Here is an 18565-nt window from a genome sequence, read left to right as displayed (position 1 = left end):
TGAACACATTGAATCAAAGATGTGCTTGGCACATTCCCTGAATCTATTGCAGAGGCACATACAAATCTAGCACAAGTTGTCTGCTTGGAGAACTTGAAGTCTTATGGTTAAAAATAAATCCCAGGCTCTCTAAAAAATGAGTTTTAACTAATAAATTATTTTGCATTAAATTTTATTTAACCAAAATTTACAGATATCCAAGCGTGTACCCAAAGGTTATGACCAGTAGATCTTAAAGTGTGGAAAGGTGTATATGTGGAAGAATTGCAGCTGTTGCAATTCCAGATGAAGTACTCAATGCCAGAGTTGGTGATGTGTTGTATAGGGTTGCCAGGTCAGAAGCATCCCTGAGTTTTCAGGGGAAGAACCTGGTGATGTCATGGGGTGGGCTGTAGTGATGAAATGGGGCAGGCCCTAGAGATGTCATGGGGCAGGCCCTAGTGATGTCATAGGATGGACCCTAGTGATGTCATTAAGCATGATACATTAAGCAACAACCACAGTTTCTTGGAGCATACCACTCAAAAAAAGATCTCTGATTGGAAATTAAGATAGCAATCATAGCTAAATGAGGGTATTCCAAGGCCCAGCTGAAGTGACAGAATCATTCCTTCTCACCTGCTTAGGGAGCCTGGGTAAGAAACATTTAATCTAGCCTCCTTGCTTTGGGCAAGAAGGGTTTTAGTGCCCTTAGGCCAGGCCAGGCACCAGAAGGCCATTGCAGGAAAAAGGGAGCCTAGTACTGTGGAGATGTTAGATGAGAGCACTCAGGAGTAAAGACAAATGCCTCCAAAGGCTACAATTCTAAGCACACTTATTAAAGGACTAAGCCCCATAGAACTCAACAGGACTTACTTCTGAGTAGATATGGTTAAGATTGTGGTATGGTTAAGATTGTGGTATGGTTAAGATTGTGGTATGGTTAAGATATCTGTATCAATGCAGAGTTAGCAACCCCCTGCCTGGAATGCCCTGCCTGCCTTTTAACATGGCTGCTCCAAACTTCCTGACAGACTTGATCTTTCACTGCAGAGAGAGGTTTGAGAAACGAGCAAGACTTAAGAAGATTCGCTACCCTTTTCTGCTTGTTTTGTAGGCTGCTATAAACTCACTTTGACAGCCTACCCAATTCCAGTGAGTAATAATTGACAGTGAAAACACACATGGTTTGGTCTACCTTCAAGGGCAGTAGCTTGGGAACAACAGCAATTGAAGCCATATTTCCCAGTATATGAATTCTCTTTTACCAGAATTGGACAAGAAAGAAACCATCATGCAAACAACAAGGTGCATCATTAGTGGGTATAAGGGAGCTGAACTAAGCACATGGAACCACTGTTGTTGCTTCTGTGTATGTAAGGGAGTGATGTCCGAGGTAAACAAAATACAGATAGAAAAAAAGAAAAGACAGTGATGATTTCCTAAATTCAATACCACAGCAAGATTCCTATGAGTAAGGTAGAAAACTCAGCATCCCACAACCAGTCAGGTTTTCTAACCAAAAATTTAAAAACTCCTGACAGTCAATCAGCCAAGGTTACAGAAATCCCCATGCAGCACAACCTGACCTGGGGGCTACAGTTAGCGCAGAATGCTGAGGCATGATTGCTGACATGAGTGAGACCCTATCAGCACATAATAACTCTGCTCTGAAATTTGTACTGGTTGGCGATTAGCTACCAGGCCAAGTTCAAGGTGTGTTTTCCATGTTACAGGTTCCACATAGTACTTGTTCTGCTCTTGTAAGAAATAGATCCTTTAGTGTGGCAGCACCAAAGCTTTGGAATTCCCTGCCTATGGACATTAGGCAGACCCCTTCATTGTACTCTTTTTGGCACCTGCTAAAAACATTTTTGTTTAGGCAACCCTACCCAGGCATGTAGAACTCTTATTTTTTATCTGTTCTTAATTCATTGTTGGTTTTATTCTTTGGGATTTTTTAAAATCTTTTTGCCAATAATTTAATTGTTTTAATTCCTTCTGTAAACCACTTTGAGGTTTTTTTTTTTTTTTACAATAAAGCAGTATATAAATGTTGTACATAAATGAATTTTGGAGTCACTGTGGCCCTTGGGTCTCTTTCCTCTTTTAGGAAGAAAAGTATCTGCCTTATACCAACTCAGGCAATGTGGTACCATCTAGCTCAGTACTGGTGACATGGGCTAGCACTGGCTATCCAGGATTCCAGGCATTAGTGTTTTCCAGAGATTGAATTTTGGACCTTTGCATGAATGCATATACCCTACCACTGATCTATAGCCCTTCCCTTGTTTAAAAAAATTATATTTTAAAATTGTTCTTTTCAATTCACTAATGAATGCACAGCATATTTAGGGCAGATTCACACCATTCATTTAAAGTGCATTCAACACACATTTGAAGCACATGAATCCTATCAGAGAATCATGGGAGCTGTAGTTTGTTAAGGGTGGTGGGAACTATAACTATGAGGGGGAAACTATACTTCCAGGATTCTTTGGGGGGAAGTCATGCACTTTAAATGGGAGTTGGATGTACTTTAAATGTATTGTGTGGATGTACCTCATAAACTTTGCCTGTATGTAAATAATTCTAATTAATGTTTTAAAATGAAATTAGCTACAAAGTTACTTGTAGAGATGCTGAGTTCTGTCTGCTCAATAAATAGCCAATGTTGCCTAACCTTCCTGCAAGCAAATCAGGTTGAATGCTTAACAAAAAGGTTGTCTTAAGTTATTGTGGATCTTCTTCCTGCTGTCTAGGTGAACAGCGTGGGGATGGGAGAGAGATTGACTTTTTTTTTTAAACTTTCTGAAGGGAATCTCATGTCATTCAAATTTCTTGGATCATTGGTATACAGAGGGAAGAGAAGGAAGAAGAGGATTTTTCATTAACATTGGTTAAGTCTTGGCTTAACAATTCCAGAAGAAGTTGGCTGTCTGATGCTCTTTTATTTAATTACCAATTTTACAAGCAATAAGGGAAACATGGCAAAGATGTGTACCAAAGTAGACAGTAATTGATGGATACAATCAATTGTAAACCAATTAAACCATTGTCCTGGTTGTGGAAATAATCCTTTATAGGCTATGTTTGCATGTCACATGAAGCCAAATCATGGCCTAGCACCAACATGCAAATATACTTCTTCCATAGGAGAAGACTGCAGCCACTCTGTTTCTCCTTGGAGATTTACCTCAGCTCAGGACAGCAGCTAAGCTAAGGATATGGATCTGATTAAGGTTTCTCCTCTTTAATGATGATGTGCAACCATAGGACAAACAGTTATGTTACCATGAGATGATAACCAGGCCATACTATTATTAGACCAATATGAGCTCACTTTTGAGATGACATGCATATGGTCATGCTGAAAAGCAGAGTTTTGACTTACCATGAACCTGACACAAGGCAGCATCACCCCCATAAACATGTGTAAGAAAGTAAGTACAATGCAATCAGATGAACAAAAATGTTTCCAATGTGCAATAGAGCATAGAAACTTCAAGTACCATTATTGACCATAGAAAACAATGGGTTCTCTCCAACTAAGTCATACTCAGAGTAGACCAAGTAAAATCAATGAACAAAGTTAGTTGTGCTTATTGATTTGAATTGGTTTACTCAGAGTATGACTTATTTGGATGTAAACCATACTTTATAACAAATAGATATAGTTAATTTGCAAGAGTGTTCTCCAAAAGGTTACATTTACCAGAAAAATGATGGATTCAGAATATTGTTCATCTATCCTTTACAATTTTAGAATTTTGTTCATGGAAAGATAAAGGTAGTTCCTAAAATCCATGATATGACCAATGGCTAAGAAATGAGGGGAAATATTGGCAGTCAAATTGCAAAATGCCATTTTCAGTTCCCGATTCCTAATGCTATAGATGAATGGGTTCATGATTGGTGGCAACATGCAATAGAACATAGAAACCACAAGATCCATAGATGACATAGATGACATAGATAGTGGCTTTAGATAGGAAAATGAACTACTTATAACATAGAAGGATATTACAATAAGATGTGGCAAGCAAGTTGAGAAGGCTTTTTGCTTTCCCTGGGCAGAAGGAATTCTGAGAACTGATCTAAAGGTCTGAACATAAGAATAAACTATTAAAGCAAGATTAGTAAAGCCCAGGGAAGCAGTAACATACAGAATGCATAATGCAATAAGGTATGTATCAGAGCAAGCAATTTTGAATAACGCTGGCATTTCACAGAAGAACTGATTGATATCATTGGAACAGAACTCCATTATGAATGTACTTCCAGAGTATGCTGCAGAACAGAGAAGCCCAGTAGTCCACACACTGATTGCCATTTGGATGCATGCTGTCTTGTTCATTACAGTCTCATATCGCAGTGGATTGCAGATGGCAACGTAGCGGTCATATGCCATGATGCCAAGGAGGAAAAAATGAGATACAGTGAAAAAGACAAAGAAAAAAACTTGGCAGATGCATCCATTGTAGGAAATGGTCTTGGTGTTCATCAGGGAATTTGCCATGGATTTGGGGACTGAGACAGATATGGAGCCCAGGTCTTGCAATGCAAGATTGGCCAGAAAGAAGTACATGGGTTTGTGAAGTTGATGACTGTAAATTATGACTGTGATAATGAGAAGGTTTTCAATAAGAGCCAACAAATAAATGATTAGAAAAGCGATGAAATGGAGAGACTGCAACTCCTCTGTATCAGAGAATCCACGGAGAAGAAATTCAGTTACGCTTGATGATTGGTTGGACATGGCTTGCACATTTGGTCTCTGTGAAAAGAAGGAAAGTCTGTTTTAGAAAGGAGGTGGAGGGGAACAAGTGGCTTTGATGGAGACACTCTAATGTGGTCATGTAGATTGCCCTAGGGTCTTGTCTAATGAACAATTTCTTGTCTGATAAACAAGTATTGTTCTTTTGTTTCTTAATTTAATAAATGTGTAGACCACTTAAAGAAAACTAAGATATCAAAGCAATTTCTATAAAATAGTGTAAAATATAAAAAACTTATACAAAATCAACAAAAATGTTTTAAAAAGTAGACATAATAAAATTACATATCTGTGTAAGCTTGCAAGACATTTTTATCAGGCATCTCAAATAGTACAGTAAACTGGTCCCAAGCTGTTGACGACTTTATATACTTAAAGTAACTTATTAAACATGGCCTGGTAACAAATTAGCAGCTGGTACAGTTCTTTGAGCAGAGGTGCAATGTACTGACAAGGTCTCATTCTCTCAGCAATGATTCTGCAGCATACTTCACTAACTATAGTTTCTGAGCAACCACAAGGAAAGCCTCACATGAAATGCAGTTCAGTAATACATTCCCGAAGTTATCAATGTCTGGACTGCTGCAGTCAATCTATCTCAGTCCAAAAAGAGTCACAGCTTTTATACCACCTGAAACTGATAAAAAGAGGCTACTAGGACCTGAGGCCATCTCCACCTCTGGGTCTCCAGTGACACACCAAAATTGTGTATCTGTCCAGGGCAGGTAATTGACCAATGTCTTGGACACAGAAACCACTCACCCATAGGGCCTCCATATTGCTGTGGTTCAAGCCCAGTTTATTTCCATCATCCATCCCACCATGTCCACCAGGCAATAATCTTAGCCTTACACAGTGTCTAATTTACATGTTATAGATAAATAGAGCTGAGTGTGTCATCAGCATGCTGATGGCAATTTGCACCAAGTCTCTTAATAATTGCTCCCAGCAGCTTCATATAGCTGTCAAATAACATTCAGCACTTCACAGCATGACTGTTAGAGAACTAAACATACTCTCCCAATGCTACTCTGGACTTAGTGTTCAGGTAGAACTGTAACCTCTGTAATGTAGTGCCCCCAATTCCACCCCATGGAGCCTGTCTAGGAGAATACCATGGTATCAAAAGCTGAAGAAAGATTGAGAAGAAGGAGCAAGATCACACTTCCCTTGTCCCATTCTTAATAGATGTCATCCATCAGGATGGCCAAGGTAAATTTGATTCCATGGCAAGACCTGAACCCCGACTGGAATGAGTCTATATAAAAATACCTACAGTTGCCCAACCATGACCCTCTTCATCATCTTCCCTAGAAAAGTATTTATCTTTGTAACTGGTCAGAAATTATTCTAAACCACTGGGTTCAGAAATGGCTTCTTTAAGAGTGGCCACTGGGCAGCAGGGTAGTCTATACATCAGCAACATCCCCAGTCTGTCTCTCTGGACCATCACCAGATGTCAACCTTATAAGCACTCCTGAAGATCAAGAGGCTTTCCGCTACAAGTGATGACACTCCTATGAAAAATTGTGACATCCCCCCCCCTCCAGTCTGATCTGGTGCTGCATCAAGTACCCAGGCGAGCACAGCTGAGTTAAGTCAGACCAAATGAGCTCATCCCCTCAGGTCTCAGTGATGCATGCCAGGTTGGCCCTTTCATCCACAATCAATGTATGGATGACCATGCTCTTATTACCTGGCATTAAGTAGAAGCACCATCAGCCAAAAGGACTCAGCAACCAGGAACTTTTGAAGGTGGAGAGGCTGAGAAGAAAAACACAATGACAGAAAATATGTTTCTGAAAGAAGCTGGAAGTCCTCCTAGTGATCAAGTAGATAGATAATATTAGACCTGTGACACCAATGACGTAATCCTTATCAAGAAAGTCACCAAATGGCTTTGAGTAAGCTAGTCTCTCCACTGTTCATTTGTTTTTAACCTGAAAAAGAGAAGTAACCAAAGGTGAAACTGGCTTTATTTTTGTGACCTATTCCTAGGGTGTTTGTTTGTTTGTTTGTTTGTTTGTTTATTTATTTATTTATTTATTTAGTTATTATACTTGTATACCGCCCCATAGCTGAAGCTCTCTGGGCAGTTTACAACAACTAGAACATTAAAACAAATATACAATTTAAAACACATATTTTAAAAACAATTTAAAACACAATTTAAAAAATTTAAACAATTTAAAACAATTTTAAACACATGCTAAAATGTTAGGTTAGGTGTTAAGTTTACCTCAATTGTAACTCCCTGTGACTAACCTTCAGTTCTCCTATCTACAACTCTTTCAATAGTTTTCTGTGGAAGTGAAAGGAATCTGGATTCTAAATAACTGTTCCCTTTCCCTATACCCACCATAGCACATGGATTCTCATAAAACCTTACAGCTAAAAGTGTTTACACATCAGAGTTTCCACATCAATTACACCTAAATTGGAATTCAAAATGAATTTTTTAAGGGAAAAAATATCTGAGGGCCTTGGAGAGACAGTAAGTCGACAAGACAAGCAAAGATTCTCAGGATATTTATGCACACAAAAAGTGATCATCAGGTTTGTTTTGTCATGAACTTGGAAGTTCATTTTGAGAAATTGGCAGACTTGGGGTAATTCCAACATTTTCAGAAGCTCAATTTAATAATAATGATAATGATAATAATATGGGGGAGTGACATCCAGGTTGGGGGTGAGAAGATAGGATGAAGTGGCTGCAACAGAAGGGCCTTGTAAAAGGCAGGGAGAAAATCATAATCTGGATAGGTCTATTATTGGTTCAATTTTCAATTTCTTCAGGGACAGAAGAGACAGTTGCCCATAGACATTAATGGAGATATGAAAGAATTTAATGAAGCTGGTGCATCCACACTACCCCCCCCAAAAAAAATGGAAAAAGAAAGCAAAAACCAAAACAGCCCAAGGAGGACTGAGCCTAGTTAGTGAGCATAGGATGCTGACTGACTCATGGAAAGAGTCAGAAAGAAAGAACAAAAGAAAAAGGAAGTGCCCTCAGCAGTACATTTATACTTGTACAGATCTTCACTTGTTAAATGGTAATACAGTATCAGAAAACATCAAGCAGCATTCAAAAGTGTTCCCTGGATCCAGTTGTCCATTCTACAGCAGTGGAGGCTTCAATAAGCATTAACGACAATAACTGTTTTTGTTCCAACAAAAATAGAAACCATTCACCCTGATTCTTTCACTGAAGCATTGCTCTGTACACAGCTGTGTGTGGAAGATAACAAAACTTTGTCCTGAAATAACTCATTCTCAGAATGATGAACACTGTTGAAGATTATTTTAAATACTGACTGCTTTTCATTGTCACTGTTAGGGAATTTTAGACTTGATGATGGTCTTATGGGGTGGGGCTCTTTAGATGTTAAATCTACATTATTTCAATTACTTCAAAAATGGGTGCATCAGCCCTGTTGTATTTGAGGACCCTCCTACTCATTCTGCTGAGTGAAAGCCTGGACTTCTGCACCCTAAACCTGCCCTGATGACACCACAGCCCCTTTCCACTCCCCAAATCCAAAAATAGATACCAAACATGAATTCCCAACAGTTAACTCCAGTGATCTTTGTCAGCCAGTCCCATTTTCCATGTCAGGTTTCCAACATGCACAATCAACAAGGGTCTGTGCCTGCCCTCATTCCCTTCAATGTCCTGTGTGGAACGAGAGTGTGCACGGCAGGAGCATTCTCTTCATTGAACAAAATAGAGCAGCTCCTGGTAATATGGTGACTTCCCCACACACCTGAACCTTGCAGAGTTTTGTCCAGAGTATCCCTAATTAACTGGTGATAAATCGTTCATTAAGGTAGTTGCCAATAAGCTAATTGAAAAGTAGCATGTGAAAACTGACTTACTGAGCTGTTTTGTGGGCAGATTCTGGTTTATTTCACCTCATTTTTATGTTCCTTTTTCATCTCTAATTGTGTTCCATGTTCATTTCTGGCTACGTATTACTCTCTGCACTGGTGGAGGTGGAAAAGAGATAGAACACTCAACTTTATTCATACCTGGTTCCTTCCCTCCCAGGAGTCTAATCAAGCTCAGAAGGAAAAAACAAACAAACTTCAGAAGTATGTGGTGTGTGTTTTTCTGTTTACTTGTGAAGACATTACTATGGAACATCCAGTGACAAAAGGTTCAGTTAAAAAGGTTACCATGTCACATGAGATTTCACCTGAGTGCCAATTTACATGTCATGTACATCATTTAATTCCTTTTTCTTTTTATTCATTTATAAATATTCATAACAGCTATTATAGCACAGTGGGTAGGAGAGCCTGGTTGGGAGTCCAGAGTCTGTGAGTTCAAATTCCTGCTCATGTCTCCTGGGTGTCAAGGGCCAACTAAAGTTCACCCCCACAGAATGGCTCAGGGGTTACGTGCCCTGCCACCTGTGCAGCCGTGGGCAAGCTGCGTAGTCCCAAGGAGCCCAGTTGCCCCCCCAGCTGGCAGTTGCAGACAAGGAAGGGGCTGGCTTGTGCAGCTGTGGCAAGCTGAGCAGGCCCTAGCCAGCTGGGGAGGACTAGCCTCAGAGGGAGGCAATGGTAAACCCCCTCTGAATACTGCTTATCCTGAAATCCCTATTCATAGGGTCTCCATAAGTTGGGATCGACTTGAAAGCAGGCCATTTCATTGTTCATAAATATTCATATTATGACACCAATATAATACCAAATTAAACACACACACACACTTTTAGGTTTCAATCACCATGCTTCCATTTCTTTACTATTTTTCTTAAAATTAATAATAAAATAAAATCTCTTTCTAATCTATTTAAAATCAACTTTGGATAACTCATTCAATTGCTGGAACCCAGCTGTTAACTTTTTAAAATATAGTTTCTAGAATCTTTCGGTAGAGCAGTGTTAATTTATATCAGTTCTCATGTTCTGTGAATCAGTTACATCTATGAGGGGCTTTTGTTGCTTCTCCATAGTCTCACATATACAATTCCTGTGCTTGTAAGGATGTCTAGCACTGGTGTTTGTTTCACTCAGATTCATCACCTGTTTTCAGAACACCTGATGGCTGGAAGTTGTTATTATGTACTGACATAACTGAAAGGCATGTTGGTTGAGCTGTTTGTAAATGATGCATCATTGGCTTTTCTTATAAAGAAGATCAATCCAATTAGAAGTCTGCACATGCCCCAAAGTTGTGTTTAGTTTGGCTTTGCTCTGGACAATGAGTATGGTGCAATTGGAGAAACATCAGAGATAGTTGCTGTAGTTCAAGTTAAGTATCCTCCTATCAAGGGAAGCTGCAGTGATTTCCACTAAATATCCTCTCCATAGTTGTCGATGCACAAGGAATTACCCTGCAATAAGTGAAACCTCATATAAGTGCAAAAGCTTAATTGTATCCCCAGAATGTCTGCCACATCTAATGCACATGAACACCCTTATTCAATTATGAATTAATCTTAGTAACCTAACAATAAGGCATCCACTAGCAAACACCTTCCATCTGTAATTGTTTTAATAAGTTTATATTCCTTGGGAAATGATGAAACCATGATGAAAGTCCCTCAGTCACCTGGCTGTGAATTCTGAATGGACAGAGAACCCTCGTAACCTCCCTGCCGCTCTTCAGTGGAAAAGCTCTATTATAATTGCTGCTGATAGTTCATTATTTTCATTTCTTGTTTCCTTTCTCATTTAATGTCGCTTTTATCCAGTAGTCCCCTTAACACCCTTTTTGTTAGTGTTAACACCCATCAGGAAGACTTTATCCTAGATGTGGGATCCTCCCATGTCCCACTTTGTTCAGTCTTCTGCACAAGAGTCTGTTCCACAGCATTCACTTTCAGGATTTCCTCAGCATAGCTATATCCCTTACCTTTGATTCTACTCCCTGTCCTCCCACTTCTCAGCCATGTTTGTTGTTTTTCTCCAAGAATTAGTCAAAACCTTTCCAGAAACCACAAGTCAGTGTTAAAAAAAAGGAAAAGTCCTACTTTTGAACTACTGTATATTTGGAATGTTCTCAGGATCCCAGGGAAGAATTGAATAACTATACATGTCTGTACTCCCACTTCAGAAGGCAAAACCATTGTACCCGCAGTCTACCATTTTATGTAAATAGACCTTTATATTTGTCAAAGATTGCCTCCTGGGGTCCTTTGACCTCAGCAACCCCAAGGGGGTGTCCTTGCTTCCAAGAACAGTCCCAATTCCCTGGGCCACTCCTTTCCAAGGGTTAGTTTACACCTGATGCCAACCCTAGAAGGTAGACTGCGACCAGCCCTTTAAATAGTCCTTCATTCTGAGTCAGGGAAAACTCAGAGCACTATCTGAAATCCTAGAGCAGATCTATTGTTAAACTCCTTGCTCTGGAGCATTAACCTAAATTAATCAACAGTAGTCAGTATCTTCGTGATCAAGAATTGGATTTAAAGCCAAAGCCCCAAGCAATGCACATCCTTAAGAAAAGGGAGTTTATTTAAAAGAAAAGAAAGGTACATATTAAAAAGAGAGCAGCATTACTTTCCTTTAAAGCCAATTACCCACAACAGGACTGAGTAAGACATATAATTACATAATACTGTGAGAGATTCAAACAGACAAAGAAAATAAGAAAGCTCACCTATCCTAGCTAATACTCATTTCCAGAGCTCGGAAAAGTTACTTTTTTGAACTACAACTCCCATCAGCCCTATCCAGTGGCAATGCTGGCTGGGGCTGATGGGAGTTGTAGTTCAAAAAAGTAACTTTTCCAAGCTCTGCTCATTTCAAGTTGAAAGCCTGGTTCCCAATGGCTTACAATTTCAGGCGAGTCAAGGCAGATGGAATAGGGAACAAGTAACAGAAGGATCACCCTTCATTTTGGGGGGTTTAGCTGGCAACAGGGAGGGGGGCAATTTGCCATCCTGGGCGCCCCTTCTGTGATCACTTTCTTTGAAGATAAGACAGTTCACATCAAGCGGTGCTTGATCTGCAATACCCAAACTTCAGACTTTGATCTCAGGAAACAGATAAAACAGATAAGCAGGGCTGGTTCTAAAGAGTGGCCAGATGGGGCACTGGCCTGAGGGCCCCTGGAGCTACAGGGTAACAGGAGGGCCCTCAGCAGCCCCTCCACTCCTCTTCCATGATCCGTGGCAATCCGCGCCCCCCCCACCCCTACTTACCTGTCTCCTGCCTTTTAGTATTGCCCTTAATGAAGATGGTGGCCGCGGTTTCCCTAAAGTACTGAAGCCCCTGCCACCATCTTAGTTGATGGCAGAGATGTGCGGGTGTAGCACGCACATGTGCCATCAACAAAGATGGCGGTGGAGGCTTCATCCCCTTAGGGAAACTGCAGCCGACATCTTGGTTAATGGCAATAGTAAAAGACAGGAGAAAGGTAGGTGGGGGTGTGGGGGGCATGAGCGTGAATGCACACACACGCTGGGGCCCAGGGCAAGCTGATGCCCAAGGGACCCAGCATGTCTGGAGCCGGCCCTGCAGATAAGGTTCAGACCTTGCGTTATAGCTCTTAATTGTTTTTGCTCCGTCACTCCTCACTATTAAAGCAACCCCATTTCTTCTTGATTTCTTATTTCCTGCATAAAATATTTTGTAGTTCCCTGATTGAAAATGTCCCATCCCTTTCCATTTTAATTCACTCACTCCAAGTATTGTAATGTTGATACATTCCATTTCTTGCTTGACAATTTCTAACTTTCCCTGGTTCATGCTTCTCACATTCCATGTTCCTAGTGTTATGAGCATGGGGGGTTGGGATGGATGATTTCTATGGGTCACCTTTCCAGCCTCTGATTTGGAATCCTGTGCCTTGGAATGAGGAACTCTCTGCTGGTCAAATGAGTATTTCGTTAACCAAATAGATTGGCCAGATAAGGTAATGGGCCGATCAGTTTCCTAGCAATGGAGAATGGGCTAGGAAGACCTCTTTTGTGATTGAAACTCTCCTGGAGAGGCTGTCCCCCACTCCTGGCAGCTGGCAGAAGGTGTGTGCTTGTAGTCTGAGTGTGTTCTAGAGAATGGCTGGGGCTGCAGGCACGCAGAGAGGCTATCCCTCTGCATCATGGCTATAGGATGCCCCTGCACCCAGATGGAAAAGCTGGCTATTGGACTGCTGATGCATTGAACCCCTCCATCCTTGAGCTCAGGTTGGAATGTGTGTAAATAAATAAACCATATTTCATAAGGACACCGCAGTCTCCGCTGACCTTCTTCCCAAAGGAAACCAAACCCTGGATGAGCGCAGGGACCCCCAAAATCTCACCGCTCGGAGATTGGGGGAGGCATGCAACACTATTGTGTGTGTCGTACAACGGACTCTCCTTTCGCATCTGTGCTCATCAGCCTTTGGGCTTCCTTTCGGCTTTGACCCAGCTGTCATTAGTCACAGCGCTACTCGTACTTGTCCTTTGTTCTTCCCCAGTAGCTTGGTGAGTGCCTTCTGACCGGGGGGGGGGTGTCTCATCTTCCAGCACTATCTCGTGTTGCATTCTGGATACTCTGTTCATAGGGTTTTCGTGGTAAGAGATATTCAGAAGTGGTTTACCATTGCCTTCCTCTGCATTTGGATGCATCTTAGTCTGGTATGTCAGCTTTGACCATTTTGTCTTGGGAGCCCCTGCTAGGAGTCTCTTGGTCTAGACTCCTGACAGCATGGCTCTCAGCTTCTTCAACACTCTCAAACCCCCTCACCACGTTAAGGTGTGCATCCTAGAGGGGGAGGTGGGATATAAATATAAATACTTTTACTGCACATTCCACCTTCATATGTGCATTTTTGTAAACATTGTTGGGTTGGAGAACTGCATTGAAAAATTTGGATAAAATTTTGGAATTTTGAAGGATGGCTGTGTTTTAGTTTTCATATTGTTCTGGAAAGTGAAAATTTGCTCTATTTAGCGTTAAATGCAAACTGGATCAAATTTCTTCCCCATCCATGGTTACAGGTCCCATTTGTCTTTTTAAGCACTGCATTCCTTGTGTTCTGGAGGAAGACCTCAATAAAAAAGGTGTTGTTTTTTCTCCTGTACTAGGAAATCTCTTTCCTTCCTTTGTCATATAATACCCATTTTCCTTTCCTTATATTTAAACAGTCAGACAAATAACAGAAAAGCAGAGGAATAATTTCTATGGGGTGGGGGTGCTTTATTATTATCATTATCATTACTACTACTACTACTACTACTACTACTACTACTACTACTACTACTACTACTACTAATTGATTGGAATCCAAAGGCAACTGTGCTCCAATTTCCCTTTAATCTGGTTGGCAATTCCTTTGGGTATCAGTTGTAGCTCAGTAGTAGTGCATTTAAATGCAGAAGCTCCAAGAAGACTCCCTGGCTGAAATCCTGGAGAGCTCCTGCCAGTCAGTGTAGACAATACTGAATTAGATGGATGAGTGGGTCTGATTCAGTGTAATGCAGCCTCCTATGTTCCTAATCAGAGCTAAGTAGTCAAAATGCTCTTCATCCCCCAGATGCCTCAGGATGCTTGCCCAACTGAAAGAGTCATGCATCTTTACCTGCCAGATATGACTGATGATGCAAATTAACCAAACCTGCCCATTAAGATCTCCCAGGTATCAAATAATTATTAAAAAAAAAATCCTGCTCAGCCCGCCATGAAGGAGAAAATAGCAAAGGCAATATAAACTATAACTGGGGTGTTTTAATAAGCATTTCAGAAAAGAAAAAGGTAGTTCCTAGAGTCCATGCCCTTGTTGACGATAACTGGGTAAAAAATGAGCAAAAAGATTGACAATACATTTCAAGAATGCTATTTTCAGTTCCCTGTTCCTAATGCTGTAGATTAATGGGTTCATTACTGGTGGTAACATGCAATAGAACATTGAAGCAACAAGATCTATGGTGGATGGAGACCCAGATGTTGGCTTTAAATAGGCAAATGAACCACCTATAAAATATAAAGTTATTACAATAAAGTGAGGCAAGCAAGTTGAGAAGACTTTTTGCTTTCCTTGGACAGAAGGAATTCTTAGAACTGCCCTGAAGATCTGAATATACGAAAGAACTATTAAAGCAAGGTAGAGAAAGGCCAGAGAAGCACCGACACAGATAACCCAAAATGTAATGAGATAAGAATCAGAGCAAGCAATCTTAAATAGTGCTGGAATTTCACAGAAGAACTGATTGATATCATTGGAACAGAACTCTATTGCAAAGGTATTTCCAGTGTATGCTGCAGAATAGAGAAGCCCAGTAATCCACACACTGATTGCCATTTGGATGCATGCTTTCTTGTTCATCACAGTCTCATACCGCAGTGGATTGCAGATGGCAACATAGCGGTCATATGCCATGATGCCAAGCAGGAAAAAATGAGATGCAGTGAAGAAGAGAAGGAAGAAAACTTGGCAGATACATCCATTGTAAGAAATGGTCTTGGTGTTCATCAGGGAATTTGCCATGGATTTAGGGACTGAAACAGATATGGAACCCAGGTCTTGGAATGCCAGATTGGCCAAAAAGAAGTACATGGGTTTGTGAAGGTGTTGGCTGTATATGATGAGTGTGATGATGAGAAGGTTTTCAACGAGGGCCATCAAATAGATGACTAGGAAAATAATGAAATGAAATGTCTCCAAGTCCTGAATATCAGAGAAGCCATGGAGAAGGAATTCAGTCACTCTTGAGGATTGGTTGGACATTGCTTGCACAATTGGTATCTGTGAAACGAAGAGTAACCCATTTTAGAAAGGAGGTGAAGAAGACATTGTTTGCTTCTCTGGTATCCTATGGAAGAAAAAGCCACTGTAGAAGAGACAAGGGGGAGAATAAGTGTCCACAGAGGTAAGCCAGTGTGGTAAGTGGATGGACTTTGGTTCTTGTTGAGATCATTTATTGCTGCTGGAAGGAAGGAAAAAACACTTTTTTTAAAAAAAAAAGGGGGGGAGGACTTGTTTGCTATTTTAAAAATATGTGATCTAGGAACAGTTCTTGTGGTCCTATTTCTTAGTAGAGATACAAACGCAAGCAGCGGGATGAGAATCAAACCAGCCCACCTTTTCCCTCATAATCAATAACAGACACAATCATCTTAGGTGAAAGATAAAGAATGTTTACTCACAACCTTTCATATGTTCAGGATACATAGGCTCTAGCTTAGATGGAAGAAAAGGAGTCCATTAGTCTTTGGTAATGGTCATCTTGGAAGAGAAGCATGTGCATGCTTCTCTCTCCTCAAGCTTAATGGAGAATATATAAAAATCCCAGACAAAGGAGAAGGAAGCGAAAGCCAGGTAACCCCACTTTTAGGAAGTTACATCACTAGTAAACAGGTACATGGGATATTTCCCAAATCTCCCTTAAAGGGAGCATGCAAGTTTGCTTATTCTAACAGGACTCGTAAATGTGACCAAGAACGTATCATAAAGCTTGGAATACCTGTGTTCTAGTAGCTTCCATGGAATGAAGTAGATGGTTTTTAGCATGGCAATGTTTTCAAGCCTTAATATTTCTACCTGCAAAATAGAAATATCAGAGGGAAACATGCATTTGTTCTTGCTGTTGGTTCTTTCTCAGTTTTAACGTCAGTTTGAGGCAACTGTTCTTAATCTCCAGCTTTCCTCTATGCACCTATATTGTTAGTATTCCATAAAGGTGAAAGGGAAGCAGATTCTTTTGGGCTATTCTTTCTTTCCCTATTCCCAACAGCCAACCCGTGGTTTCTCAAAAAAGCTAGTAGCTAAAATTGGTTACATATTAGAGTTGCCAAGGAAGCTTAGTTCAGCGTGCAATCTTGACCAAGACCATATCCACACCATACATTTATTCCACTATTATTGCACTTTAAACAGTCATGGCTTCCCCCAAAGAATCCTGGGAAGTGTAGATTATGAAGGGTGCTGAGAGTTTTTAGGAGACTTCTATTTCCCTCACAGAGCGACAATTCCCAGAGTTTTCTGAGGAAAGGATTTGACTGTTAAACTACACTGAGGATTGTTTAAAGTGGAATAATAGTGAAATGGTATGCATGGCTTTAATGTGGTCTGACTATAGTACAAATAAATACAATCCTTGGGGAAGAAGAGTGGAATGGCTGGAACCCTGAACCACTGGATATTAGAGATTTGCACCAACCATAAGATTCAGTTAGCCCTCCACTTTGGTGCTTCCCAAAAGAGGAAGATTCAGTCCAAAGCATCATGAAGGCTGTTCAATTTGACTCTGGATCTGAATCTTGATCTGGAAAAATGATGCTTCATGCCTTCTCTATTCAATATAACAGGGAAATAAAATATATATGTGGTGGGGAATTTTGTAGTTCATTGGACTGGGGGTCCTTGAGGGAACTGAAGACCCAGACTTGCAGCAAAAAGGTAGGCCTTTATTGGATGACATGATAGGGTCAGGTTTGGATTCCTCTTTCCCACAAAAAGGTCAGGATACACGTATCTGTGCTATAAGCAGTCTTTTACTCAGACGTTGCACAAAGTAAACAGAAGATAACAGCATACGCTTGATACATACAGTCAAAAGTCTATTTACAGGCTTTCCACAGCAGCACAGCCAGACCTTATCAGCAACTGCAGCATTCAATACAAACAGGAGCAGTCCGGGGGTGATGGAGAGCAGCAGCACCCATTAACTCTGTGTTGCTTCCCTTCTTTTATTGCTCCAGCAGTCAGGATGACTGAGCGTGTTCCCACCCTTAATTAATCACACCTGTCACCTTTATTTCAGCTTCTGTGGCTATTAACCCTTCACAAACAAGTTCCTTTGTAAAACAACACTTGCTCACATACATTAACATGACAAGCATACGCTTGGTCAGTCTCCCTCTGGCTGAGTGGAGAACTGCAACATGACACTGGTTGCCTGAGGTTTTTATACATTTCAGGACAAAGACTTTAGCATCTACCAATCGGGAGGTTACACATCAGTATGACATAGGCATTACAGTATTACATAGGCATTGCATAGTTATTGCATAGGCTATATTATGTTCTAGTCAATTTGGCAATGTTCAGAACTTCCCATCCCAGAACATTTTTGCTGTGAGCTGAGTATTAAAGGTAATGAGTTAAGCAATTTAGGTAAGCATTTTAGCTACTGCAATTTTTCCTGTTTTGGAGAATACAGAGATGTTCAGTGTCTATTCAGTGTTATCTTAATTGTTTAGAGTTCTAGCTGTTCCATACAAACCAAAACAGTCAGGGAAGACAACTCCAAGGAGAAAAGGGTTCTGGCTGGCTACTAAACTTATTAAATGTTAAACTAAGCTATTAAAATGTTATAAACCTTTATAGCTTTATAAAAGAATATATTTTGCTTATTGTTTGTATATAAAGAATTTCCCCAACATATATTTGTTTTTCTTTTTTTCTTGATAGATTTGCAAGAACCTTCCATATTAGACTGCCCTGAAGTAAAACACTCACCAAATTGCAAACAAATAGGCCCAGGTGATTTTGTGCCAAGTGGTTTTGTGTGTGTGTGTGTAGAACTACAGATGTTTTGCTTTCTTCCCTGTGTATTTCTGAAAATGGTATACATCGTAGAGGTGCCCCTAGGAATGTAACATGCAAATTATCAGAATTGGTGCATCAGCTAGGGAGTTATGATGAATGGGGAGGGAGAACAGTTTGAGGCTGGCATTCTGTTCAATTGGCAACAAAAGTCACAGAAACGAAGTGCAGAGCTCCTTTGACAGGAGTAGGGATAGGAGAGAATTTTGATTCAGTTTGCATTTCAAGCAAAATTTATCAAATTAGCAATTTCTGAAACAATATGAGAACTGAAATACAGCCATCCTTAAACATTTGCATTCATTAGAATTTTGGGATGCACAGGG

The 18565-nt window shown here is 40.4% G+C and overlaps 1 protein-coding gene across 2 annotated transcripts; it reads right to left on the bottom strand.

Moving 5' to 3' along the window:
• Positions 1-2925: 2925 nt before the first annotated feature.
• On the bottom strand, positions 2926-17361 carry LOC133366097 (olfactory receptor 14A16-like). Of its 2 annotated transcripts, XM_061588812.1 has the most exons (4): positions 17242-17361; positions 16156-16232; positions 6453-6520; positions 2926-4756 (listed from the first exon to the last, which is right to left on the bottom strand). In XM_061588812.1, the coding sequence occupies exon 4, from the start codon at positions 4736-4738 to the stop codon at positions 3734-3736; it is 1005 nt and encodes a 334-aa protein (XP_061444796.1). In that variant the 5' UTR covers positions 4739-4756; positions 6453-6520; positions 16156-16232; positions 17242-17361; the 3' UTR covers positions 2926-3733. The 2 variants fall into 2 exon arrangements, with proteins under 2 accessions (XP_061444796.1, XP_061444797.1); XM_061588813.1 differs by lacking the exons at positions 2926-4756; positions 6453-6520 and adding an exon at positions 14422-15437.
• Between the last annotated feature and the right edge of the window lie 1204 nt (positions 17362-18565).

This window comes from Rhineura floridana, chromosome 11 (assembly GCF_030035675.1).
Source record: "Rhineura floridana isolate rRhiFlo1 chromosome 11, rRhiFlo1.hap2, whole genome shotgun sequence".
Classification (NCBI taxonomy): Eukaryota; Metazoa; Chordata; class Lepidosauria; order Squamata; family Rhineuridae; genus Rhineura; species Rhineura floridana.
Note: the sequence above shows the minus strand (reverse complement) of the source record. Positions and strands in the feature narration are given on the sequence as shown.

Coding starts and splice junctions, on each gene's coding strand:
- LOC133366097 (XM_061588812.1), bottom strand. CDS start 4,738: ATGTCCAACCAATCATCAAGCGTAACTGAATTTCTTCTCCGTGGATTC.